A 26992-nucleotide genomic window follows, 5' to 3' on the forward strand; every position below is an offset into this window, starting at 1 on the left:
GTTTCTCTTCCTGAAAGGCAAAATTAACGGCTCGAAGTGCTCCCTGGCAAACATCTATGGGCCAAATAAAAATACACACAGAAAAGTAATAGGCATACTGGCAAAATTCGAAGAATTCAAGATGGGGAAGGCTATTGTAGCAGGGGACTTTAATTTATGCTTGGACCCTGAAAAGGATTGTTCGCCACATGTCCGGGAGAGGGGGGGAGTGGGGGCAGGAAAACTCAAAAAGAAGCTGCATCAGCTTCAGCTGGTAGACGTATGGAGGATCCAGCAGGGCGACACAAGGGACTACACTTTCTACCTCCCCCGTGCATGTGACGTACTCGAGACTCGACTTTTTTCTGGTAGAACACAGGTTGCTTGAAGAGGTCACAGGGGCATCTATTGGTAATATGACATTTTCTGATCATGCACCGGTGAGTTTACAAATAAAAATAGGTGAAACTTATATACAGGGCTCAGGGTGGAGATTGATCGAAGACCTGTTACAAGATAAAGATATCTTAAAGAGAATCAAGGAAGAGCTGGATTGGTTCTTTAAAATAAATGTGCCCGGGGAGGTAAACGAGGCTACAATTTGGGAGGCCCACAAAGCATACATCAGAGGCATATTTATGATGGTAGGTGCGGAAAAAAACAAGAAATTGAAAAACGAAAGGCTAGCCCTGATTAAAGAAATCCAAGAACTTGAGCACCAACATAAAGCATCAGGAGGGAGGGAGGCTTGAATAAATCTACAAAAAAGAAGAGAAGAGCTGAGGGCTTGTATAGAACAGGAAACGCATAAAACCTATAACTTGGTTAAGAAAGATAGATACATCTATGGTAACAAACCGGGCAAGCTCCTCACTAGGGCCCTGAAAAAAAAGAAAACGAGCAATTTTATTGAAAGAATTAAGACCAAATCAGGTGAAACTAAATATAAAACGTGTGATATTGCGAAAGCATTTCAAGAGTTTTACGGTGAGTTGTATGCAATAAACGCAAATAACTCTCAGGAGTCAAACAGACGTAAGCGAGAGGACAGTAAAACTTTTTTAAAAGAGGAGAATTTAATAAAAATTATGGAAGAAGATAAAGCTATGTTGGATGCCCCTATAACTGTACAGGAACTAAGGAGATCCCTACAGGATACCCCAAATGGGAAAAGTCCAGGCCCAGACGGGCTGACTGCCCTTTACTATAAAAAAACGTCAGGAACCATTGATTACCATATTGTGTTCATACATGAATGGGATTTGGGAAAACTGGGAGATGAGGAAGGAAGCACTTGAAGCAAGTATCGCCATTATTGGGAAAGAGGGGAGGGATAGCACGTTATGTTCTAGCTACAGGCCCATTTCCCTCCTGAATGTCGACACGAAGCTCTTTGAAAAGATCTTGGCCGATAGATTGAAAAAGATAATAAACGAGATTGTTCACTCTGACCAAGTGGGCTTTGTACCGGGTAGGGAAGGGAGAGATAATGGCATCAAAACGTTAATGGTGGCCCAGACAATGAAGGATAGGGGAGCCCCAGGACTACTCCTGTCGATGGATGCTGAAAAAGCTTTCGACAGGGTAGACTGGGGCTTCATGTGGATCACTTTGGAAGAGTTTGGCATAGGCAATAAAATGCTTAGTAGGATAAAAGCCTTGTACACTTCCCCCACTGCAAGAGTTAAGATAAATGGTACCCTTTCCGAACCTTTCGTGATGCATAACGGTACTAGACAGGGGTGTCCACTTTCCCCACTGCTTTTCGTGTTGACGTTGGAACCTTTACTGGCTAAGATAAGACTCAGCCCGGACATCAGTGGGGTTAAAATTGGTGAAGAAGAATACAAAATAGCTGCCTTTGCAGACGACGTCTTATTGTACGTCACCCGCCCGAGGATCACCCTTCCGAACCTACTTGAGGCCGTCAGGATCTATGGTAAATTATGCAATTTTCGGGTTAATTCAACCAAGTCGGAAATATTGGAAATTGTGGAAGACAAAGATGGGGATAAGGCTTATCAAAAGAGTCTCCCATTTAAATGGGGGATAAAAGAGCTTAATTATTTAGGAGTCAAAATTTCCCCAGTAAAAGAGACACGGTTCCAAGCCAACTATATGTCACTCCTTAATGAGATCAGGTCTGAGTTGAATAGATTTCCGCGTAACTGCCTCTCATGGGGAGGCAGAATAAACCTACTTAAAATGTCAATTCTCCCCAAAATCACATATAAAATGCTCCCAATTTCAATACCGCAGAGGTTTTTGTATAAATTGCACACATTTTTTGTAAGGTTCATATGGATATGGAGGGGGAAAAAAACACAAATTAAGTATGCACAATTAGTGAATGTTAAGGGGGGGGGGGGGGCACCTGATATCAAAAAATATTATGTAGCTATAGTTATATCACGTATTTTAGATTGGGCGAGTAATAATAAAGAAAAACAATGGGTGAAAATAGAGAATATAACAAGTGGGGTGGATTTGGGTAAAAATGTGTGGATACCACCACACTATAGAAAATTGAGCACGAAAACACTGGATATAACTAAACACGCTTTAAATTTATGGGACAAAATACACGACAGGGAGAAATGGGGATACAACTCACCATTAGTCCCGCTTAAGGACACAGACTATTTTCCGCCTGGGAGGGAAGATCTGTTTGGGAGATGGATATTAAAGGAAGAGGCCCAATTAAAAGAAATTACAAGTCAGGGTAAGGTGTGTACCTACCAGGAACTAAAAGCTAGAGACAAATGGTTCATTATGGACAATTGGAAGTATAGGCAGTTGAAACATTTTGTTGAATCACTTCCGCAGCCAATTAGGTCGATGGAAGATCTTCGCCCCCTCGAAAAAGTGTGTCTGGAGAAAAATAGGAGGGGATGAGTGTCTAGGATCTATAGAATATTGATTAAAATGGGAGAAGTGGAGCGTCTGTTATTTGTTAGGAAATGGGAGGAGGAATTGGGAAATAAGATCAGTGAAACAGAGGTTGGGCAGGTCTTGAGTAGAGCGAATGCCACTTCAGTGAACTATAGGGTAGCTGAAATAAATTTCAGAATCATGGCAAGAATGTATATCACCCCGGATATAGCACATAAATTACAGAAAGAAACATTGCAATCATGCTGGAGGGGTTGTAAGGACATAGGGACAATGGCGCATATATGGTGGCTGTGCCCGATAATGAAAAAATTCTGGGAGGAGATAAGGGGGATTATATATGTGATCACCAATATGAGGGTCCCGGGTGACCCCTGGGTCTGTTTGCATCATGGGAGTAATATGCCCTCTAAGAGGTACTTGAAATTATTGTTACCGCACCTCCTCAATGCCGCCAAAAGTCTTATTCCCAAACACTGGCTAGACAGTAGGAGACCTACAATGCGGGAGTGGTTCAACAAAATAGAGGAAATTCACTGCCTGGAATATCTGAGATATAGTGAAGGGCTGGAGATGGAAGAGTACGAAGTGACATGGAGAGACTGGGTAAAGTATAAGTCCTCAATGCAGGCTGCTGAGGTGTGGGAAACGGAGCCAGATAACTCACCCAATAAAAATGTAAACTCGAGCTAGAGGATACACACTCAAACAGACATAAAGAGCAGGAGGAGGATAGTGATAGGTGCAGGTCATGATTTCTGTTGGATGAGCTGCGGGGTAGGGTTTGGGGGGTTGGGTGGGCAATTGGGCTTAGGGAGGGGGGGGGGTATAGGGGGGTTAGTGCTTTTTGTATAGGGATATTTGCATTGCAAGTTGTAATTATAATTATTTACCAAATGGAAGGGAAAAAAAAAAAGAATGCCACAATGATGTGAAAGTATTAAGGGATAAGATTGACTTGAAAGTTGAAACAATATCCCCCAAAAGTATCACTTTGCTGAAGTGGCAAAAAAAAAAAAAAAATTTGAGTTCACACATTGCAATAGACCCTTTCCATCACAGAAACCTTATAGAAGTTATAAAGGCCTTCTAGAGCAAGTGTAATGTCAGGACCATTGCTCCCTCATCAATATATCCTAAGATTTTGAAAAAATAACTTGCCTTCTGTGTCTGATCTATGTCTTTTTTAGGTTTCCTACCTTGTTGCACTGTCCCAGTTCCAATTTCCTATTTGATATCCTTGTGACTTACAAATGACTACCCCAGAGAAAATTTGTACTGTTTTATACCATATAAAGTTTTTTATGGAAAGTCTGATCTGAGGTTGGCTCATGGTACATGGATGTGCAAAGAAACTCAAGAAAAGAAACAAAAAGAGCTAAAAGTCAAAGTCTGTCATGTACTGTATTTGTCTTCTAAAGATGACTCACAGTATATCTATTGCATGAGTTTGCTGCCCATTTTATAGTACAAACATATTATATTAGTATTGACTTTGTTTTGTTTTACAAAGATAGTGATCATGCCAAAATGAAGTCATCCCAAAATCACCTAGCTGCATAATATCAGTGCACTGCTGCACTTATAGGCAAAACTTTTTTTCCCATTTTGGATAGAGTAAGGGAGGGTTATAACCCTTGAAAGATTTTTATTTATCATCTGTGTCCCATTGCGGAGATTTCCCTTCACTTCCTGTCCCATATCCAAACAGGAAGTGATGGGAAATCCCAGCAAATTCTTTGGGGATCCCAGGTCACCAGAACTAGTGTCCCCATGGGAAGATTTCCTGGGGACAATCCAAAATTTGGGATTTTTTTTTACTTTCAGTGATAACAGAGTTCACATAGGTTCGACTTGATGGACTTGTGTCTTTTTTAAACCTCAGCTACTATGTAACTAACTATGTAACAGTAAACAGGACAAATAGAGAGGGCGAATCTCCTTAACAGGGACAAAGACTGCAAAAGAAACTGAGATGTTCTAATCCCTCTCCACCCTGTACAAAACTAAAAAGAAAAGTTTTGCCTTTAGTTATGCTTTAAACCCTAAGGGTATCCTATGTTTGAATTGAGTGGTTCTCCCCTGCTGGACTACAGAACACCTTCCAACCTCCTCATCTCCATAACATAAGGAGGTATAGTCCAGCAGGGGAGAACTCAGGCAGAACTAACAACACTGCTTGGTCATTCATTATAGCAGAGGCAGCTTTGTCAGCCCAGAACAGAAAGCTAATTGCTTACTGGATTTCAGTGGGTTGCTCAGCATTTTTAAAGAATCAAAACATGGGGAAATGTGCAAGTATTGGAGAAATATACTAAAAAAATGTAGTTTGAATTTTGCCCAGACAATTTAAATATGCTTTTATGCTTTGCAATTGCATATTGATGTTATAACCTTACACTGTTATTATGACCTAATTTTTCCTGGTGTTTTTTCCACAGCAGGTGAAGCCCAGGTGCAGTGCCCACTGGACGCCGGGTACACAAATGGGCTCACCCACCTTACTAATGAGCTGAATGTGGGAAGCATTGCCAAATTCCTGTGTCCTCCAGGGGAGTATGCATGGCCTGTGAGCAGCCGGACATGCCAAGCCAACGGGCAGTGGAGCACAATGAGGTCTAGCACAGGAAGAAGGCAGACCAAGATCTCCTGTAAAAGTGAGGGATGCGATAGGCATTTTTTTAAATGTAGAGGGTTATTTTTGGGGTGGTCACTGACATTTACTGGGAATGCTAACAAGATGACACTAGTCATCTGCTGTTGGCAGTAGGCTTTTAATGGGATTGTTAATTAACCTTTACTTGGAATAGTAATGGACACATAGGTAGATTGGTAATTGATACCTTAAAGTGACCCTGTCAACATAGGGTCACTTGTATCCAAAACCATCCAAGACAACATATACTTATCTTTCCAGCAGTCTTGCGTCTTGAAACTCTGCTACTTCAGGGCCCCTTGGCCACTACAAATATTTTGCAGTTTTGGGTGTGTGGAATACCCACTCCCCTATAGCATGCAGTGGTTCCCCCACTTGCTTATACAGCACTGCAGGTCATAAAAGCTGTTGGGAGGAACTACTGTGTGCAGAAGCGGGAACTGGTATTCCACCCATCCAACCAACTGAATACTTGCTGCAATTGAGAAGCAGCAGAATGATTGTCATTTCAAGATAAGGGCAACTGGAAAGTTATTTATACTGTATCCTCTGATTTCGCAGTTGTGCTTTGGGATACAAGTCACCCTGTGCTGAGAGGGTCCCTTTTAAGTGGAATTCCACTTTAACTGTGCTGGCTTACATATGAAACAATGTACACTATGTGGCCAAACGTTTGTGAACACCTGACCATCACACCTACCTATATGGCCAAAAGTTCAAGTGTTTCCAGGCAAGGATACTGTTATAGGGCGTACACATGGTCGGACTTTGTTCGGACATTCCGACAACAAAATCCTAGGATTTTTTCCGACGGATGTTGGCTCAAACTTGTTTCGTCTACACACGGTCGCACAAAGTTGTCGGAAAATCCGATCGTTCTAAACGCGGTGACGTAAAACACGTACGTCGGGACTATAAACGGGGCAGTGGCCAATAGCTTTCATCTCTTTATTTATTCTGAGCATGCGTGGCACTTTGTCCGTCGGATTTGTGTACACACGATCGGAATTTCCGACAACAGATTTTGTTGTCGGAAAATTTTATCTCCTGCTCTCCAACTTTGTGTGTTGGAAAATCCGATGGAAAATGTCCGATGGAGCCCACACACAGTCGGAATTTCCGACAACACGCTCCGATCGGACATTTTCCATCGGAAAATCCGACCGTGTGTACGGGGCATTAGGGCTCTTTCACACGGGGCGGATCAGTGATGATCCGCCTCGTGAACATCCGCTTGCTCAGCGGGGATCGCTCCGCCGATCCCCGCTGAGCAGGAAAATGACAGGTCCGTCGTTGCACACTGTGCAGCGACGGACCTGACAGAGCGCCGCTCTCCCCTATGGGGGATCGGATGATGACGGACCGGAGAGTCCGTCGTCATCCGATCCGAAAACAGATGGAAAAGTAGGGTTTTCCTCCGTTACACTTTTCGGAGCGGGTCGGATGTCAGCGGACATGTCACCGCTGACTTCCGACGCTCCATAGGGATACATGTATGTCCGTTTTTCATCCGAAAACGAAGGATGAAAAACGGACATACGGATCCCCCGTGTGAAAAGAGCCCTAAATGCTATAGCATACAAAGACATTTTAGACATTTGTTAGCTTCTAACCTTGTGGTAATAGTTTAGGGAAGAACCTTTTCCATTCTAGCATGCCCCTGTGCACACAGCCAGCTCCATAAAGACATGGTTTGATGAGTTTTGTTTTGAGGAACATGACTGGCTTGCACAGAGCCCTAGCCAGAACCTGATTAAATACCTCTGGGAGGAACTGAATTGTTGATTGTGATCCAGGTCTTCTCCTCAAACCTGATCTCTCAAATGCTCTTTTAAATGAATGGACACAAATTCCCACAGACACAATCCCGAATCTTGTAAAAAGCCTTCTCAGAAGAGTGGAGGATGTTACTGTATAACCACAAAGGTGAAGCTAACTCCATTGGCCATGGTTTTGGAATGGGATGTCCAACAAGCTCATGTACTGTAGGTGTGATAGTCTGGCGTCAACAAACGTTTGGCCATATATTGTATATTTTCCTCATTTTTTAGCTTTGCTTTCTTACACGTGTGCATTATTATAATTTCATGCCTTGACACATGTTGCTTTAAAGAATCATGTTTATAAAGACTAACAAAAAATCTGAAAGCCCAAAACTTTTATCAATATTAATTCACAGATTTCTGTGAAACATTATCAGTATTCAAATCAAGGCATATATGGCCATAATCAAAAATCATCCAGTTAGCTTCAGTACGGAAAGGCTTTATTGATGATAGAGGTCAAATGAGAATGAAAAAGGAAAGCCGCTCACCAAGCCTCCGGACACTAATTGGTGCTCCCACCCTGCTGTGAACTCTCAGGTGCTGGCTCTGCACAAGTCTGTAGAAGCAAAAAGATCCTGGACTGCAACACTCTGTAAAAAATGCATCTTTATTGAAGAAAGGTAATAAAATCCAACATGACAGTCAAACAAGGATGTGGACAAAACAGGAATAACTGGCTAACACGTTTCACATCGTTTGATGCTTACTCATAGCTAAGTAAGTATCAAACAACGTGAAACGCTTTCGCCAGTTATTCCTGTTTTGTCCACATCTGCGTTTGACTGTTATACTGGATTTTATTATTTTTCTTCAATAAAGATGCCTTTTTCACGGAGTGCGGCAGTCCAGGATTTTTTTGCTTGTCAAATGAGAATGGCCAGACTTGTTTGAACTGACAGAAAGGCTACAGTTACTCAGATAACTAGTCTACAGCTCTGGGGAGCAAAAAAGTCTCTCAGGATGCATAAATTGAACCCTGAATTAGATGGACTACAACAGCAAACAAACATGTTGGGTTCCAACTGGTAGCCAAGAACAGAACTATGAGGCTGAGGTGGGCACAGGCTCACCAAGCCTAAACAACAGAAGACTGGAAAAGTGTTAGTCTGATGAATCCTGGTTTCTGCTGCGGCACACAGATAGTAGGGTACAATCATGGGCTTAACCTGCCTTGTGTCAAGTCTAGGCTGATGGTGTTATGGTGTGGAAAATGGTTTCGTAGGAAACCTTTTGTTTCCCCTTAATACAAATCAACCATGGCTTGAATGCCACATCTGTGTATTGTCGCTGACCATGTGCATCTCTTTATAGCCACACTTTTGTATACTGTATTGTTCCAAATAAAGTGCTTAGTGAGTGTGTATAATTAGCTGCCTGGGAAGTTAGGTTATTTTAGACTGCTTTTACAACTGTATATTTTATTTATCTTCCACAGAAATGAGGTGTCCAGAGCCTAGAATGTTTGAAAATGGAGATTACTTCCCCAGGGGCCCTTACCTGGTAGGGGCCAACATTACCTTTATCTGTAATGATGGCTACACTCCCCGGGGGTCTATGGAAAGAACCTGTAGAACAAATGCAAAGTGGAGTGGAGAAACGGCAGTGTGCGATGACGGAGGTGAGTACAGGGAGTTAATGGCAGTATAGACTGTAGCCTTTGGTGTTGAAGCAGAGGAAGTCAAATATTTAAGGATGGGTAGATATACGGCATTACGAAAGTAAGAACTGAACCCAGGGCCCCAATCTTTTTGATAGGAAAGCTACCTCTTTAGTCATTGTACTGAGATGTTGCTTTGTATAAAATAATAAGGCTTGCTTTCTTTCTTTTACAACCTCTGCTGAAAGCCGCCCCCCTTACTTTTTTCAGAACTGTCACCCTAATGACTCCACAACAGTCTGTAGCAAGGGCAGGGCAGACCTTGGACCATGTTGTGTATGGCGTGGTAATACTTGTGTCTTAGTCTCTGTCTTGGCTGCACAGTGGCAGGGAGGTGACAGCTGAACTGCATTAATTTCCTGCAGCAGGCATAGCGCAGTTGCTGATTTAGAGCCATTTATGTCCCTTCTAGCTGCCATGCCTTTTCGCCCTGGTAATATGACTACCATTACTTTGTTGCTCCAACACGTAAAAGGAAACTATAATGGTTTTGGGTTAATTTTATTTTTTCTAAGTTCATATTTTACAAAAAACATATGGTTTATATCTGTTTTTAATATATAGGGTGCAGCTCTGACAAAGGATTCCCAGAACATTATGGGTTTCTAAAGATAAAGCACATTAAAATCTGTATTATAGACACTTTAACGTTGATGAAAACTTGAAATGAAGCTGGATGGAGAGAGGAGGTTAGAGCAGGAGGGAGATGAAATCACTGTGCTGACTCATTTACTGTTATGTAAGGTCTATTTTAGCTTGAGCATGAGCTCTGTAAGCAACAGACCAACATAGAAGCTATGAAGAGCCTGAAAAAACATGAAAAGGACCCAAGGGCTCCACCTGCTGGATGCATATGAAAATACAAAATATTTCATATTTGCCTCACTAAAAAAATATACTGTTTATATTTTGTAAATAGGTATTTTTTCGATCTGAACATAATAAAAAAAGACATTTTATACAGAATCTGTATGCAATCTCTTTAGATGCAAGGTTTAAGTGCAGAATAAAGTAAATATATACAAAAATTACATTCCTAAACTGAATCCTAATCCTGAATCACAAGGAAAAACCAAAGTCAGGACCAGAGAAACACACTAGCATACGGCAGTCAAAATCATAATTGAAGGGAAGGTTAGAAGTCAGGACGTGTTGAAGAAGTCAAACAGGAAGTTAATAGGGGTTCTGAGAGCAATTTCTGCCTCTCAGGTATGGAACTGGTGACACCAATCATTTTTTTCCTCCCATTGACTATCAATAAGAAGCATTCTTCCCACTGACCACCAATGCAAGGAACATTCTTCTCACTGACCACCAACATAAGGAGCATTCTCACTGACCACAAATGTAAGGAGCATTCTTCCCACTAATCACACTAAAGTACTGTAAACTATAGGTATAGTAATTATTAGCAGGGGCTCCCTGAGATCAGGAAGTTATTTCAAGGGTTCCTCCATATTAAGAAGCTTGAGAATGGCCGCTCTAGAGACAATACTTAAGCCTAACATGGCAATGTGATATACTAATGCAGTAGCAGAACCAGTCAGTCACAACCCTTATATGAGAAGCTTTGCACACACATACACTGTTGTTTGGGTCATTGATCAAGGTTGAGCAATGACGTCCATAGTCTATGCAGTGGCGCTTGTGTTTGCTTGTGCAGGGCAGGATGCTAGGACAAATTAGGTAATTTTCCAACAGCATAAAATATATATTTTTTCTGTTTTGTACCCAACAGGTGACCATTGTGCTGACCCTGGGGTGCCTCCTGGAGCAGAGAAAACTGGGCTTCGGTATGATGTTGAGGAAAGTGTCTCATACAAGTGTTCTAACGGCCTTGACCTGGTGGGCTCAGCTAAACGGACCTGTCTAGAGAGCAGGCGGTGGAGCGGAACTGAGGTCAGCTGTCAGTGTGAGTACTGGGCCTTAAAACTATCAACACTGCTAATTCCACCGGAAAGATTTTTCTTTTTGTCACCCATGCTATTCAGAGCCCATTGCAATCCCAGCATTGTGGGGATTTTCTGGGATTTTTGTGCAAGTTTTACTCCAGTAAGAAAAAAATGAAAACACAATTTTGTCTAGACTAAAATTTGGCAGTTTAGACCTCATCTAGGAATAATAACTCCATGGGTTTTATTTACAAAAACTAGTGCCAAAAATATGAAAAAATGGTGGAAAAGTTACCCACAGCCCAAAATGTTCTTTTCTTTTTTTAACAAAAAAGAGGAGTCTCCATAATACTTTTTTATTTGAATTAAAATTAAAAATTTCAGGACAAGTGTTCAGGGGTGTGCTCTTGAAAGTTTAAATGTTAGCAAATAAAAAAACGGTTTAATGGAACCTTAGGGTTCCTCCAGAGGTTGCTAAGTGTTCCTGGAGCTGTGGCTGACTGATCTGCCATATGATGGTACCTGCAATGTTCCGGGGTCAATGCCACTTGGTAAAGCCAGCAGCATTACACCAATGATCTTTAAACTGTCTGTAGGGGTGGCATTCTGACCACACTGTTTTGCCGCGTACACACGGTCGGACTTTCCGACGGGAAATGTTGGATGTGAGCTTGTATGTGTATGCTCCATCAAACATTTGCTGTCAGAATTGCAGGCCACAAATGTTTGAGAACAGGTTCTCAGATTTTCCGCCAACTTCACTTGTGGGAAAGTCTGATCGTGTGTACACAAGTCCGTTGCAAAAAAGCTCACGCATGCTCGGAATCAAGCAGAAGGAGCCGCAACGGCTATTGAACTTCCTTTTGCTTGGCTCGTCATACGTCTTGTACGTCATTGCGTTCTCACGTTCGGAATTTGCGACAACATTTGTGTGACCGTGTGTATGCAAGACAAGTTTGAGCCAACATCCTTCGAAAAAAAATTGGTTTTGTTGTCGGAAAGTCCGATCGTGTGTACGAGGCATAAGGGTTGCTTTCTTCCAACTCACCACTAATGTAAGGAGCATTTTTCTTATGGACCCCAATGATTACTGTCAGAGTGGTAAGGATGTGGAACTCCCTTCAACAAGCGGTGGTGTCAGCGGGGAGTGTCAATAGTTTCAAAAAACTATTAGATGAGCATCTTACTGAGCACAACATACAGGGATATGGAAATTATTATTGACAGAACACACACAGCACACAGGTTGGACTGGATGGACTGGTGTCTATATTCAACCTTATCAACAATGTAAGGGCTCCCTAGGACCTGAAAATTATCTTAAGGGTTCTTCTGGGGTAAAAGGGTTGAGGAAGGCCATATTAAAAGGATAAATCCACTTTAAAGTGATATTTTCTAAAAACCCTCACCGACCTTCAAATTTGCAGGCACTGGGGAACAATTCATCATCACAGCAGTTTACAACAGAAGCACTAAAGTTGTTCCAGTCATTCTCTCAGCAGCTCAGCTCACACTTCCCCTTTCCATCAATGAATCAGGAGAAAGAAAGCAAAGATCTGGTATCTTTAAAGCTGTTTGGCAACATTGGCTTATCATTTATCGTCTGGAACTCCCAATGGGACACTTACTGATGATCACCAGTGATGGGGGGGGGGGGGGGGTTTGAAAGTTTTCCACTTGCTCTTTACAAGTTGAAATGTTTCTTTTTTCCCACAGACCCATATGCCTTTGATCTCCCTGAAGATGTTGGACAACAGTTTGCTGGGTCTCTTTCTGGGGTCTTAAACACCTTTGAAAAGAAAAGTAAGATATCACGTTATCAGTGAACACCAATGCACAAACATGGCTGCTACTACCAAGACATTTGGCTCAAATCAGCTCAAAAGAAGGGCAAAGAAAGGTTAAAGTAGTAAAAAACGTTCATACACATCTCAAATGTATTGCAAATGCATGCTAAATATACCTGAACACATGCTGCATATTTCCATCTACAAAAGTCCTAAAAGGTGCAGACAGATCTTCAATGGCGGTCATGTGACCAAATACCAAAGTGCTGGTTATGTGATCTGTGCCAAAAGGGAGGATCAGAGTATAGGTGCAGCCACTGACCAACTAACTCTATTGCAGGGTTACTTATCCAAGCCTTGATGGCCAAGAGCATGTCAGCATATGAACAAATGAATGATACCAGCAAGGAGAGCAAATCATTTTTTTTTTTACACGGAATCATTATATAAATATGTAAAAACAGAAATGAATGCAGTTATAAATAAACTAGAAGCTCAGCCAAAAATATAAAAAATGATAGCAGAATCAAAAGCTGTCTCCTGCAGTACCACTTTTCCACCACTAGATGTCCTTAGTCTTTAAATGACAGCCATCATCTTTCAATCCACTTCCTCTGAGCTCAGGCTGTCAGGGACTTACTGCCAGCCTGTTACTGGACAGTGAAGGAGAAGCAGCACAGTGATGGGCTCATCTCTCTATACCTGTGATTTCTCCTTCTATCAGCTTACACCTTGTCAGCACATGAACTGATTGGCCTCTTGTGCTGCTTCTTACACACCAAGCTCTGCTGTACAGTGACTGAAAGAGGCTAATACCAAGTCAAATTCAGGTACTTACACTGCTTACATAAAAAAAAAAAAAAAAAAAAAAAGTTTAAGCAAGTATAATTGACCACACCGATGCTTTAATTTGTGTTTAAATATCTGCCTAGAATTCACCTTTCCCTTAACTATATTTAAAATGTATCTTTAAATGCAGCTGATATAATTACCAGAATTTTTCTTGGCAGCCTCTTGAAATCTCCTACACCGATGCTTCCCAACCTCACCCATTTAGTACCCCCAACAGGCCATGTTTTCCGGATTCCCTTCATCCTGTACAGGTGTTTTATATCAATGGTATTTATGACAGGTATTGTATCTATAGGAAATTTCCAAAACTGTTGGGGGTACTTGAGGATTGAGGATGGAAACCACTGCTCTATACAGTAAAATGGCAACTGGGAGAGGAATGGGCAGCACTCGAAGCCATGTGCTGACAAAGGGCATGCTGGCAAGTGGAGAGAGCAGAGGGATGAGTGCATCAGTGTGCTGCTGCTCCTTCATTGAGCAGGGAAGTGACCAAGCTGTGTTGCAATTGAGAACTTTTCAGGTCATGAGCCTGGCTCTGCTGTCTGGAAGGCTGGGTAAATCTAAGGACTGGAAGGACAGAAATACAAATCCCTTGAAGGTAAATTGTTCAAATATACTGTGTATATGTCATCTATATTATTATTATTATACAGGATTTATATAGCGCCCACAGTTTGCGCAGCGCTTTACAACATGAGGGCAGACAGTACACTTACAATACAAATCAATACAGGAGGGATCAGAGGGTAGCTGTGGCTGTAAAGGCTAAACATTTTTATTTTTTTACCTTAATGCATTCTCTGCATTAAGGTAAAAAATCTTTATGGTGCAGCCCCCCTCCCCCCATAAATACTTACCTGAGCCCATCTCAATCCAGCACTGTGCCTGAGAGCAGCGGTGCCTCTTTCTCTTCTCACTGGACTCACTGAGAGCAGTGAGAGCCATTGGCTCCTGCTGCTGTCAATCAAATCCAATGATGAAGGATCGGGAGGGGGGCGGGGCAGAGCTGCACTGTGTGTGTTAATAGACAAACGCGGTGCGGCTCGGGATCGAGCGCGCACAAGTGCACCTCTAGCATGCAGCGTGCTAGGGGGGTACTCAGCAGGGGGAAGAGCCAGGGGTGCCAGTGGGGAAACCCCAGAACAGAAGGATTGGGGCTGCTCTGTGCATAACCATTGCACAGAGCAGGTATATACAATATGTTTGTTATTTTAAAAAATACATTCTTTACAATCACTTTAAATTTAGAGAACAGGTCCACATTTGAAGCTAAATCTATTTCTTGGTTCTTTGTCACCTCCTACAAAGTCACCATCTTGCAGTTTTATTCCCCAAATGTTGTTTTATTCTGCATTACACAGAGTCAATTGGGAGGGCTATACACAATCGTTGAACTGCTACGACAGGCTGGGAAGAACTGTGAATTCTGGTGGGGACATCTCACCACTTGTGCCCCAGAAAATATAATAAGCCAGCTTCAAATGAGGATCTGCACGTGGCTCTTATATGACATTTAAGGTTTTATCTCTTCATACAGGTGCTGTTGGGCGCACAGTAAATGTAAATAAGGATGGGATTCTGAATGTCTATCTCCTCCTGGATGCCTCGGAAAGTGTTGGTGAAGACAATTTCAAGATCTCCAAGAAGTGTGCAGAGGAACTTGTCAATGGGGTTTGTATCATCACCACTTCTTGTCTGAACAATTCTAGCCAAATACAGTGGGTATAGAAAAGAATCACTCTCCTTTAAAATAATCACATTTTGTTGCTTTGCAGCTTGAAATGAAGACAGACACCGGTTTTGTTTTATCCAGCTGTATTTACTCAGTGCAACTTATAACATCCAAGTAAAAGATATAACACCAACATGTCATTTTTTTTAATTTTTTATTCCAAAAGAGAATTGCTGAGTTGGAAAAAGGAATCACCCCCCCCCCCACCCTCCTAAAAATGACTTGCAAACACATTCAGGGGTAGCTTACCACCTTCTTAATAGTACAAAGCCATTTGACTTTGAGTTGTGATCAGCTGTGGTCATTTTGATTAGCTCAGCATGAAAAGAGCTTTCCTGGAGCATTTCTGTCCCTGATAGTGCAACTGAAGCAAACAATCAACTATGGGTGGCGAGGCACTGTCACCGGGATAAAACTGTGGACAGGCACAAGTCAGGAGATGGATACAAAAAAATTCATAGGCTTTATCAATGCCTAGAAGCACAGTGAAGTCTATTATTAAGAAGTGGAAGGTATTTGATAAAACATAGACCCTCACTGGATCAGGACGTCATTTCAAACTGGATGAAAGAGCCAGGTGGAAACTTGTCAGAAAGGCTACCAAGAGGCCTACAGCAACTCTGAAGCAGTTGCAGGAATTTATGACGAAGAGTGGCCATTGTGTGCATGTGACAACATTATCACAAATTCTCCACAAATGTGACTTGTATGGGAGGGTGCAAGAAAAAAGCCGCTCCTCAAGAAAGGCCACATACAGTAATGACTAAGATTTGCCAAAACACACCTTGAAGATTCTGAGGCCTCATGGGAAAAGGTGTTAGGATCAGATGAGACTAAAATTTAATTATTTGGCCTTAACACCAAACGATATGTCTGGCGGAAATCCAATACAGTTTACCATCCAAATAACATCATTCATACAGTAAAGCATGGAGGTGGTAATATCCTGTTATGGGGGTGGGGGGTAATATCCTGTTATGGGGATGTTTCTCTGCAGCAGGGATTGGAGCACTTGTCAGGATAGAAGGAAAAATGGATGGGGCAAAATACCATCAAATTCTTGAGGAAATTCTGCTGCCCTCTGCCAGACGGTTGTCAGTGGGAAGAAGGTTTATCTTCCAACATGACAATGACCCAAAGCACACAGCAAAAATGACCACACAGTGGTTAAAGGAGAAAAAAAAGAATGTCCTTGCATGGCCTAGTCAGAGCCCAGACTTAAACCCCATTAAAAATCTGTGGAATGACTTGAAGACTGAAGTCCACAAACAGTCACCATAACATTTAACTGAACTTGAGCAGTTCTGCAAAGAAGAGTGGGCAAATATTGCAAAGTCTAGATGTGCAAAGTTAGTAGAGACATATCCCAACAGACTAAAGGCTGTAATTAAAGCAAAAGGTGGTTCAATAAAATACTGACACAAGGGGTTGATCCTTTTTCCAACTCAGTTATTCTGTTTTTGAATTTTTTTCCTGACATGTTGGTATATCTTTCACTTGGATGTTATAAATTGCTCTAGTAAATACAGCTGGATAAAACAAAAACTGTGTCTGTCTTCCTTTTAGGCTGCAAAGCAAAACAATGTGATTATTTCAAAGAGGGTGACTCTTTTCTATACTCACTGTACATTCATTGCGCTCACCACAGAAAGGGCTGCTCATTTGTGTCCCAGGTTCTTTTCTCTCTATGTAGTATCAGCCAGGCAAACAGCAACATTCATTCCTCCAGTTCAATAAACAGTCTAGGGGTTGCCTTTTTAAAGTTTATTGCAGAGTAACTTGGATGTGGCTTAGGGAAGCTGTGGAATACTCCATAACACGAAACAGGAATGTGAGGACACTCTTCCCTTTGTAGCTACTTCTCAGAACAGTCCCTTAAAGCAGTAGTAAGCCACAAAAAAGGAAACAAAAAAAAATCTTCTGCCTGCAAGTTAAGAGCATATTTAGCTAGTATGCATCGCATACTAGCACATTACGAAAGACTTGCCTGAAAAAAAAGCCCTCCTGTGGAGCGCTGTCACGGCTTCCCCCGGGTATTTTATCTTCACCTGGTCTTCCTCCCGGGTTTGCAGGTTGTGGCCGTTTGACACGCCATCCATTGAGAATGCAGTGTGCATGTGCCAGTGACATCACCGGGGCTGCTAAAGTAAATATCTCCTAAAAGGTACAGGTTTGGGAGCTATTTACTGTACCTACAGGTAAACCTTTTTGTAGGCTTACCTGTAGGTACTAATCATTAAAAGGCCTTTACTACCACTTTAAGCAGTAGGACATGAAGTGTACAGATCTGGGACACCATAAGCAATGTCCCTGGCCAGGAAAGCTTTGAAACTAGTGCACCAGGGGTTACTAGCAGCAACAGTCACTAGCAGTGGCGGCTGGTGAAGTTTTAGGATGGGGGGCGCCAGACTCCACCCTTCTTTTTTGACCCACTTGGTGAAAATGGGCGTGCTTTCAGAGAAATAGTGGGAGTGGCTCTAAGGTGGTGTAGTTAGTGTCTGAGATGAACGAGGGATGGAGGGAGAGGGAGAGAGGGATGGAGGGACAGCAGGCCCAGATCCTACACAACAATAGAAATATGTGTATTCTAGAAAGTTTAACAATCAGCAGATAAAGATACTCCAAACACCTGGTGTTAGTGCTTCAATCATCCCGGCACCATGGTTGTTATGGTGTCAGGATGATTGAAGCGCACTATTTCTATTATTACATTGTAATATAAAATGAAACCATTCAACTCGCCATAATGCAGAATCAGTGGGAGCCCTGAGTGTGTCACCTGCCACCAGATGCCATCAGGTGTCCCCAGCGGAGTCCATCCTTACATCAGGTGCCCCCAGCGGAGTCCGTCTTTACATCAGGTGCCCCCAGCAGAGTCCCTCCTTACATCAGGTGCCCCCAGCAGAGTTCCTCCTTACATCAGGTGCCCCAGCGCAATCACTCCTTACATCAGGTGCCCCCAGCAGAGTCCCTCCTTACATCAGGTGCCCCCAGCAGAGTCCCTCCTTACATCAGGTGCCCCCAGCAGGGTTCCTCCTTACATCAGGTGCCCCAACAGAGTCCCTCCTTACATCAGATGCCCCCAGCAGAGTCCCTCCTTACATCATGTGCCCCCAGCAGAGTTCCTCCTTACATCAGATGCCCCCAGCAAATACAGCTGGATAAATAAAAGCTGTGTCTGTCTTCCTTTTAGGCTGCAAAGCAACACAATGTGATTATTTTAAAGAGTGTGACTCTTTTCTATACCCACTGTACATTCATTGCGCTCACCACAGCAAGGGCCGATCATTTGTGTCCCAGGTTCTTTTCCCTCTATGTAGCATCAGCCAGGAAAACAGCAACATTCATTCCTCCAGCTCCATAAACAGTCTAGGGGTTGCCTTTTTAAAGTTTATTGCAGAGTAACTTGGATGTGGCTTAGGGAAGCTATGGTATACTCCAGAACACGAAACAGGAATGTATGGACACTCTTCCCTTTGTAGCTACTTCTCAGAACAGTCCCTTAAAGCAAATGGTAAGCCACAAAAAGGATGCCCCCAGCAGAGTCCCTCCTTACATCAGGTGCCCCCAGCAGAGTCCCTCCTTACATCAGGTGCCCCCAGCAGAGTCCCTCATTACATCAGGTGCCCCCAGCAGAGTTTCTCCATACATAAGGTGCCCCAGCAGAGTCCCTCCATACATCATGTGCCCCCAGCGGAGTCCCTCCTTACATCAGGTGCCCCCAGCAGAGTCCCTCCTTACATCAGGTGCCCCCAGCAGAGTCCCTCCTTACATCAGGTGCCCCCAGCAGAGTCCCTCCTTACATCAGGTGCCCCCAGCAGAGTCCCTCCTTTACATCAGGTGCCCCCAGCAGAGTCCCTCCTTACATCAGGTGCCCCCAGCAGAGTCCCTCCTTACATCAGGTGCCCCCAGCAGAGTCCCTCCTTACATTAGGTGCCCCAGCGCAATCACTCCTTACATCAGGTGCCCCCAGCAGAGTCCCTCCTTACATCAGGTGCCCCCAGCAGAGTCCCTCCTTACATCAGGTGCCCCCAGCGGAGTCCATCCTTACATGCAGCCTGTGTCCCATCAAATGCAGCCTGTGTCACATCAAATACAGCCTGTGTCACATCAAATGCAGCCTGTGTCACATCAAATGCAGCCTGTGTCACATCAAACCCCCCTCTTCTCCGCAGGAGGCCCGGACCGGCACAGCGGCACTTAGCTTGCTGTGTTGTCCTCTCCTGCTGTGTCTCCTTCCACTGGCAACGGTGATGGAGGAGTCCGCTCCTCATACTTCTGGCTTTCTCTCTCAGGTGCAATGGGAGAGAGAAAACCGGAAGTGGCATCTAACTTGGATGTCAATCAAACCGCCCAGCCGTAGTAATAGATACTACGAGCACCGGGCGGAAGCTACTCGGCCCTCGGAATGCGCCGCAAGGCAGGACAAAAGCCTGCAAATGAAGCGCCGCGTCTGCAATCCCGTGATTGCATAGACGTGGCGCTTCCCATAGTGCACTGTGTCCAGCGTTCAAACACAGTGCACTTAAGGACCTTTTTTCTATTTTTTTTCTAAAGGGCCAGTTTAAAGAAAAAAAATTTAATTTTTTTTGTGACTGCCTGGAGGGGGGGGGGGGGGGGGGGGGGGGTGGCGCCTGTGCGCCCCTATGGACAGGCTGCCACTGGTCACTAGAGTCCTTTTCTTAGATCTGTACTCAGTGTCCCTGAGACTATCATGTCTTCCTCCAGACTCAGGTAGGCAGTCTCCTTAGAGAGACCTCTAGACCGGATCCTGAATGAAATCCCGCTTTTAGATCCCAAAGAATTAGCAACAGGATAGGCCCCCCAGCTATGCACAGCTAGGACCTCGATGAGACAGAGGAAAGATCTTCAGCTGGACTACCAGGAAGGCCAGCAGCCCTTCTGGCTGGGAACCTCTGCTCCTAGGGAAGAAGACCCTGCTCTTTGAGGCTCCAAGCTATTTATGCCCCTTCCCAACCACCATCTGGACACACCTTCCCAGGGATTGGCTGGAGCTACATAAATATTTAGGCTGCTCATTTAACTCTCCCAGCCACTATATTCTGGAGATCTCCAGAAGACAGGGGGAAGCAATCAAACTTGCAGCCTGCATGCGCAGAGCAGACCAAAGTAATTGCATGCTGGCTACAGCAGAGCCACAAACTCTGGGTATTTTTCCGCGGGGCTGCATATATGCACATTTCTCTTTGTGCTGGAAGCATGACTCACACTGAATTACTGCACAGATCAGGAGGAAATACACAAAGCACACCAAGATACAAGGAAGAATACACATGACAAATGTATTTATTTGTTTATCCCGGAGTTCAACTTTAAAGTGGACCTTTTAGTAATTTTACAATTCTGGATTAATAAATCCCTGACATGTCACAATATACAGTGACAGTGTACTTGTTAAAAGAAAAATAACAGAAAAATAAAGAAAAATAACATTTTATCATCAAAAAGCAGTCCTTGAGCACCATTCAGTGACTTTGACTAGGCTGAGTTGATGCTGTCAGTCTGCTGCAGGTAGGAGGAAGGATTTCCTGTGTTTCTTTTTCTCCAGTGACCAAACTATGAAAAGAAATTATAAAAAAAAAAAACAAAATAATCACAAGGTGAGAGGCTGCAGTAGGGGCTGATCTGTGTCCAGGATTTACATGATTGTGTCATCCCTAAACCAGCAAAGTCAGTTAAAGGATATAGCTTGCAGTAATTGGTCACACTTAACTAGGCTGTATTTCAAGCGGGGCTCCCACTTAAAAAAAATAAATAAAAGTCAGCAGCTACAAATACTGCAGCTGCTGACTTTTAATAAATGGACACTTACCTGTCCCAGGGTCCAGTGATGCGGAGGATCGAACCCCCGCTCGTCCCCCCCTCCGCTCGGCATAGCCTGCATTTTAACTGTGGGCGCCCAGCTATGGCTTCACAGCTGGACACCCACTGCGTCACGTGTCCCAGATGATTGACAAGAAGGAGGGGGGAGAGGCGATCTCCCTTCCTGTGCTGAGGGAAGTAACGTCAGGAGCCCAGGCGCCAAAGGAGGCAGACTACGAGGGACCCCCTAGCAACAGGCATTTAGAGGTGAGTAAAAAAAAATAAATTTCTCCAAATGTTTGATTTTTTTTTAGGCACATTAATAATTTTTTTTTTTTGGGCGGTGGAACTCCACTTTAAGTAACACTGACATTTTTAGCTGTGGGCTGTATATTGTTGGCTAAAACTGTATGTAAACCCTCACCTTGTAAAACAACTCATTCAGTTTATAGATATATAGATAATAGAAATGAAAGGTAAAACTTTTGTGTATACATATACAAATAAAATATAAATACCTTTTTTTCCCCCTTTTTTTATAAGTGATCCCATACACTCTGTTCTCAGTTGCATAAGAATTGGATAAGGAGAAACAGCAGCCCACTGGTCTTTCCAGTGAAAGGCTGTGTGTGTGTTTGTGGGGGTGGTGTGTGAGCACAATTATAATCATTGGAGGAGAGCAGGCTGTGTTCCCAGCACAGTCAGCGAACTGATCACGCTGTGCTCTCCTGCTAAGTGTGGTCAGTTTTTAATAGGAAAGAAGAGGAACTGGCAGAATCACCAGGGATTTCACACAAAGGAAGCAATACAAAGAGAAGAGGAGGATTCTTCATACAAGTACAGTGCCTTAAAAAAGTATTCATGCCCCTTGGAATTTGCCACATTTTGTCATGTTACAATCAAAGACGTAAATGTATTTTATTGAGATTTTATGCTATAGACTAACACAAAGTGGCACATAATTGTGAAGTGGAAAGAAAATTATAAATTATTTTATAAAATGTTTTACAAATAAATATGTGAAAAGTGTGGCGTGCATTTGTATTCAGCCCCCTTTACTCTGATACCTCTAACTAAAATCTAGTGGAACCAATTGCCTTCAGAAGTCACCCAATTAGAAAATAGAGTCCACTTGTGAGTAATTTCATCTCAGTATAAATACAGCTGTTCTGTGAAGCCCTCAGAGGTTTGTTAGAGAACCTTAGTGAACAAACAGAATCATGAAGGCCAAGGAACAGACCAGACAGGTCAGGGATAAAGTTGTGGAGACGTTTAAAACAGGGTTAGGTTTTAAAAAAATATCCCAAGCTTTGAATGGAGCTCTGTTCAATCCATCATCCAAAAATGGAAAGAGTATGGCACAACTTCAAACCTACCAAGACATGTCTGTCCACCTAAACTGACAGGCCGGGCAAGGAGAGCATTAATCAGAGAAGTAGCCAAGAGGCCCATGGTAAATCTGGAGGAGCTGCAGAGATCCACAGCTCAGGTGGGAGAATCTGTCCACAGGACAACTATTAGTCGTGCACTCCACAAATCTGGCCTTTATGGAAGAGTGGCAAGAAGAAAGCCATTGTTGAAAGAAAGCCATAAGAAGTTCAGTTTGCAGTTTGTGAGAAGCCATGTGGGGGACACAGCAAACATGTGGAAGAAGGTGCTCTGGTCAGATGAGACAAAAATTAAACTTTTGACCTAAAGGAAAAATGCTATGTGTGGCAGAAAACTAACACTGCACATCACCTTGAACACACCATCCCCACCGTGAAACATGGTGGTGGCAGCATCATGTTGTGGGGATGCTTTTCTTCAGCAGGGACAGGGAAGCTGGTCAGAGTTGATGGGAAGATGGATGGAGCCAAATACAAGAAAATATTAGAAGAAAACCTGTTAGAGTCTGCAAAAGACTTGAGACTGGGGCGGAGGTTCACCTTCTAGCAGGACAATGACCCTAAACATACAGCCAAAGCTACAATGGAATGGTTTAGATCAAAGCATATTCATGTGTTAGAATGGCCCAGTCAAAGTCCAGACCTAAATCCAATTGAGAATCTATGGCAGGACTTTAAAATTTCTGTACACAGATGCTCTCCATCAAATCTGACAGAGCTTGAGCTATTTTACAAAGAAAAATGGGCAAACATCTCACTCTCTAGATGTGTAAAGCTGGTAGAGACATCCCCAAAAAGACTTGCAGCTGTAATTGCAGTGAAAGGAGGTTCTACAAAGTATGGACTCAGGGGGTTGAATACAAATGTACCCCACACTTTTCACATATTTATTTGTAACAAATGTTGAAAACCATTTATCATTCTCCTTCCACTTCACAATTATGTGCCACTTTGTGTTGGTCTATCACATAAAATCCCAATAAAATACATTTACGTTTTTGTTTTTTAACTTGACAAAATGTGGAAAATTTAAAGGGGTATGAATAGTTTTTCAAGGCACTGTACATGGTACAGCAGGCACATATGAGGAATATGAAATGTTGGGGTAACATAATCTTTAACCCTCATGCATCTTCTCCTTTATCAACATGACCATTCCTGACGCCTTTTCTTTCTCACCTCCAGCTTGGGGCGTTTGACATGAAGGTTCAGTTTGGAATTCTGTCCTATGCCACACTGTCCAATGTTACAGTTTATATTCATGACAAGGACTCCAATGATATAGACTATGTGCTGGAGCTGATTCAGGAGAACCTCGTATACAGCAGTGAGTGTTTCCATCTTCATCTTGTGTCACTTTATTGTGGATTCCTGAGTATGTGGGGCTTCGTTGTGCTGGGATGAGCTAGGGCATCACCCTGACAATTTATACATCAGAAAATGTACAGTTTGGGGAGGTTGGGTCAGAAATTCTCAATTTTGTTAAAGCTGAATCCCAGGCATGGCAATTTTTACATAGTTACATTTGTCCAGCTTGTACCATTGTAAAGCCGCATACAAATGATAGGATTCTCCGACGGGAAATGTGTGATGACAGGCTGTTGGTGGAAAATCCGACCGTTTGTAAGCTCCATCGGACAATTGTGGTTGGATTTTCCGCGGACAAATGTTGGATGGCAGGCTTTAAAATTTTCTGTGGACAAATGTCTGTTGTTGGAATTTCCGAGCGTGTGTACACAAGTCCGTCGGACAAAAGTTCAAAGTACAAACACGCATGCTCGGAAGCAAGGACGAGCCAGAAGCGGTCGGTCTTGTAAAATAGTGTTCATACTGGAGAATTAAAATTCGTGAAGTGGTAGATTATGAAATCTCGAAATGCAGCGCCCAATTATCTTCGTCTTTAATGGGATAATAATGAAGCTGCTTTGCTGGTGATACTGATGGAGTTATGGCAAACGTATTTTAAAAGGCTTTTATTTTCTAGTGATATCAAGAATAATATTATTATGTTTTTGTTTTTTTTTGGGCAAGTTACCACAACACCATTATCCCATAGTTTTTAAGATCAAAGATACACCTATGTTGGTGTCCCTTGTCAATTTTACATTGTATTTTTTAAAATGTAACTGTCTACTCCCAAACTGTCATTTGAAGTAAAACACATAGCCAAGTATTATTGTACACAATTGTTTTATTGTGCATTAAAAAAAGAAAACAAATAAAATTAGACATGCTATCTGCCAATAGAACTTAACCAAAAAGTGCATTCTATGCATCCAAAAATATAGAAAATATACCAAATCAAATCATTATTCAACCAAAAAATAAAATAAAAGCCTCATGCATGTGTCCTGCTTCTTAATATAGGGGTCAACAATGCCAAGAGTTGGTGAAAGCAGGAGTCCATCATCCGGAGATAATTCCGAAAATCATCCGGATTATTCTCCTGGAGCTCCCGCAGCAAAGGCATATGACATAATTGGTCACCATTAATAAAGCAACCAATATTTGGTCCAAGAAATCCTCGTCCTCCTGTTCCTGGACTGGACTTGGGTCAAAGCAATAACTTCAAGGCCAATAATAAATAACACGTTATCTCCTCCGATTCCGCAACATGTCTGGTTGATGAATGGCCGTACAAAAACTGAAAAGCACAAAATGACAAGCGCGAACTAAAAAAAGCGCTAAATGAAAAGCGCGAATCAACACTCACCAAACTTCTACTAACATGAAATTAGCAGAAGGAGCCCAAGGGTGGCGCTAAAGAGCTGAAAAAACACGTAGTACGTCACTGCGTTCGTGTTTGTTGACCATCAATTTCTTGCCGTTTATATGCAAGACTAAATCCAGGCACACGCCTTCGGACAAAAGTCCGAGGTTTTTGTCTGCGGAAAATCCGATCGTGTGTACGAGGCTTAAGTCTGTATGTGCCATACCTGTGGGATGGAAGGTGGAAATTCCTGTAAAGGCACCGCTACTCCAGTGATTGCCGCTAGCTTCTGGGTCCTGTGCCTAGACGCTGCCCTGCTGCTTACTGAACACAAGAGGCCGCTTGCTCCGTACGAGTGCCATTCAGGGGGAACTTTGCATTTCCTCAATTAGACGAGGTAGAGAGGCGGGGCAGTGACGCAGGGGTGTAAGTACAGGGGTCGCCATTGCAACCTGGCCCTATGCTTCAGGGGGCCCATGCAGCCTACCTGCACACATGGATAGGAAGCCAGCAGGGGAGCCAGCATGTAGAGGAACTGATCCCTCCATGTAGCTGCTGATTGCCCGCTTCTCCTTCTCTCTCTCAAGCAGACATTCAGCGGCTGCAGGAGGGAAATGCAGGGAATCGGTTCCTCCACATACTGCTCCTGCCCCTCCCTATCACTGTCCTGCTTCCCCAAGCCCCCGGTGCTCTCTCCTGGCCCCCCCCCCTCCGCAGTGTTGCCAGGCTTCCCCTTCCCACCCCTCCCGGGCTGATGCGGGGGATCTGTCAGGATGCAGATATTGTTTTATTTTTTTTCCATTTTATTTTATATTATATTTATTTTTTTACAATTTTATTTTTTATAATTTTTTTACATATATTTTTAGGAGGGGCTTTGGTGAGCTATCAGGCGTCTAACTTGTAAAGTCTCACTTTTGAGACATGGAAAGGGACTGAAGACAGATTCAGCAAATTCATCAGTCCCTTTCACTGCAGCTTCAGCTGCACAGAATTAATAGCTCTGTACAGAACTTCCTGTTCATTAATAAACACAGTTTACTATGCCTCAGCTATGAATGAGTGAAGGAAAAAAAAAACAGTATTGATCACTGGCTTTATGTCAGAAACCATGAATCAGACAGAAGTACAGTTAAATCACACTCGTTTACTAATAATAAAAAAAGGTAAACGTAGTCAAAACATAGCCAGAGTTCAGGAACCGGAACGGATAGTCAGACAAGCCAAAACATCAGGGAGCCAGAGATGAGCGTAGTAGAACAGCAAGCAAGATCTGGAGCCAGAAGGAATGTCAGCCAAGCAAGTCTTTAACTTTAACACAGGAGAGCGTCTCTAGAGATGTGACCAAGGCGGCTTAAGTAGGCAGGACTGACGAGCAGGATATCATCAACAGGTGAATCACTGTGGAGAGATAGGAGCTGGCAATTAGCCTACAGCTGAGCAGCCAACTTTGAGAAGGAAGGGCTGAGCCCAGCCCTGACACATTATTCATTAAGACAAGAAAGTGGGCCGGTAAATGACACATTTTTTTTCTCCTTCATTTATAGCTTAGGCATAGTAAACTGTGTTTACTATGCCTTAGTTTATGAATGAACGGGAAGCTCTGTACAGAGCTATTAATTCTGTGCAGCAGAGGCTGCAGAGAAAGGGACTGATGAATCTGTCCTGAGTCCATTTCTCTGTCTCAAAAGTGAGACATCAGGGGTCTGTTTAGACCCCTGATATTTCACCAAAGCCCCCTGACAGGGTTCCTAACAAATATGTAAAAAATAAAATGGTAAAAAAATAAAAATAAAAT

General features: G+C 42.9%; 1 protein-coding gene across 1 annotated transcript in view; it reads left to right on the forward strand.

Annotated features, from left to right (window-relative positions):
- Nucleotides 1-26992, forward strand: part of LOC141107583 (complement C2-like) — a 108939-nt gene that overhangs the window by 12935 nt on the left and 69012 nt on the right. The window contains exons 2-7 of the mRNA XM_073598427.1: nucleotides 5313-5528; nucleotides 8789-8971; nucleotides 10749-10922; nucleotides 12619-12705; nucleotides 15079-15212; nucleotides 23670-23811. Of these exons, the coding sequence (XP_073454528.1) occupies nucleotides 5313-5528; nucleotides 8789-8971; nucleotides 10749-10922; nucleotides 12619-12705; nucleotides 15079-15212; nucleotides 23670-23811 (936 nt within the window). The remainder of the gene's footprint in view (nucleotides 1-5312; nucleotides 5529-8788; nucleotides 8972-10748; nucleotides 10923-12618; nucleotides 12706-15078; nucleotides 15213-23669; nucleotides 23812-26992) is intronic.

This window comes from Aquarana catesbeiana, linkage group LG09 (assembly GCF_042186555.1).
Source record: "Aquarana catesbeiana isolate 2022-GZ linkage group LG09, ASM4218655v1, whole genome shotgun sequence".
Classification (NCBI taxonomy): Eukaryota; Metazoa; Chordata; class Amphibia; order Anura; family Ranidae; genus Aquarana; species Aquarana catesbeiana.